Source organism: Procambarus clarkii, chromosome 16 (genome assembly GCF_040958095.1).
Source record: "Procambarus clarkii isolate CNS0578487 chromosome 16, FALCON_Pclarkii_2.0, whole genome shotgun sequence".
NCBI classification, from domain to species: Eukaryota; Metazoa; Arthropoda; class Malacostraca; order Decapoda; family Cambaridae; genus Procambarus; species Procambarus clarkii.
The window spans coordinates 22,383,188-22,385,007 of NC_091165.1; the positions used below are offsets into that span (position 1 = coordinate 22,383,188).

Genomic DNA, 1,820 nt, shown 5'->3' on the forward strand with positions numbered 1-1,820 from the left:
AACCGTTTTCTCAAGCTCATACTTCACTAACATGACTGTCATGTCACTCATGACTGTCATGTCACTCATGACTGTCATGTCACTCATGACTGTCATGTCACTCATGACTGTCATGTCACTCATGACTGTCATGTCACTCATGACTGTCATGCCTCTCATGACTGTCATGCCTCTCATGACTGTCATGCCTCTCATGACTGTCATGCCTCTCATGACTGTCATGCCTCTCATGACTGTCAAGCCTCTCATGACTGTCATGCCTCTCATGACTGTCATGCCTCTCACGACTGTCAAGCCTCTCATGACTGTCAAGCCTCTCATGACTGTCATGCCTCTCATGACTGTCATGCCTCTCATGACTGTCATGCCTCTCATGACTGTCATGCCTCTCATGACTGTCATGCCTCTCATGACTGTCATGCCTCTCATGACTGTCAAGCCTCTCATGACTGTCATGCCTCTCATGACTGTCATGCCTCTCATGACTGTCATGCCTCTCATGACTGTCAAGCCTCTCATGACTGTCATGCCTCTCATGACTGTCAGGCCTCTTATGACTGTCAAGCCTCTCATGACTGTCATACCTCTCATGACTGTCATGCCTCTCATGACTGTCATGCCTCTCATGACTGTCATGCCTCTCATGACTGTCAAGCCTCTCATGACTGTCATGCCTCTCATGACTGTCATGCCTCTCATGACTGTCATGCCTCTCATGACTGTCAAGCCTCTCATGACTGTCATGCCTCTCATGACTGTCAAGCCTCTCATGACTGTCATGCCTCTCATGACTGTCATGCCTCTCATGACTGTCATGCCTCTCATGACTGTCAAGCCTCTCATGACTGTCATGCCTCTCATGACTGTCAAGCCTCTCATGACTGTCAAGCCTCTCATGACTGTCATGCCTCTCATGACTGTCAAGCCTCTCATGACTGTCATGCCTCTCATGATTGGCATATCTCTCATGCCGACAAGGATAGAAATAATACTAAAAGAGGCAGCATTAATTAAAGATTCTATATCCTGTTAGCGTTAAAAATGTCATTTTTGTTACTCCGTCTTCGCCTGAGTAAGCTAATGAGCTATGACGCAAAAATTCTGATTTATTTTTACCGGATAAACAGTAAATGTGTGAAAGACTATAAGGCTATTCTGTCACTCCGTGATAATGTTTACTACTACTACTACTACTACTACTACTACTACTACTACTACTACTACTACTACTACTACTACTACTACTACTACTACTACTACTACTACTACTACTACTACTACTACTACTACTACTACTACTACTACTACTACTACTACTACTACTATTTAATGTCAAGTTGCTATGTAGCACTGAGCCGCAGTCATACTGCTGATCTTATCATATAGCTACTTGAGTCGCCGTTAAAATATTGGTAATTGCTGTGATACCTTACCTACCTTGAGGTTACCTTGAGGTGCTTCCGGGGCTTAGCGTCCCCGCGGCCCGGTCGTCGACCAGGATTCCTGGTTACTGGACTGATCAACCAGGCTGTTGGACGCGGCTGCTCGCAGCCTGACGTATGAGTCACAGCCTGGTTGATCAGGTTGATAGTCACAGACGAGACCTCACTTGACTCATGTATCCAACAGGGCTTGTAAAGTTGCCCCGAGTGTTACACAAGAACATTGTGTAACCTGTTGAAATATTATGTATTATCGCCCCGCGCTCGCGATGTAAAGCATTATTCAAGCCACTTCATCCAGTCTGCGGTTGTTTTCAGTCCCACAAATAATATTGTTTTTGGGTATATTTAGGCCTAAGAAAGGTTAAGCGAGGCGTT

At 45.4% G+C, this 1,820-nt stretch overlaps 1 protein-coding gene across 1 annotated transcript; it reads left to right on the plus strand.

Moving 5' to 3' along the window:
- The first annotated feature begins 31 nt into the window (after positions 1–31).
- LOC138365284 (myosin light chain kinase, smooth muscle-like) lies at positions 32–1,033 on the plus strand. Its single transcript, XM_069325565.1, has one exon. It carries the CDS (start codon positions 32–34, stop codon positions 1,031–1,033), a length of 1,002 nt encoding a protein of 333 aa, XP_069181666.1.
- The last annotated feature ends 787 nt before the right edge of the window (positions 1,034–1,820 follow it).

Coding starts and splice junctions, on each gene's coding strand:
- LOC138365284 (XM_069325565.1), top strand. CDS start 32: ATGACTGTCATGTCACTCATGACTGTCATGTCACTCATGACTGTCATG.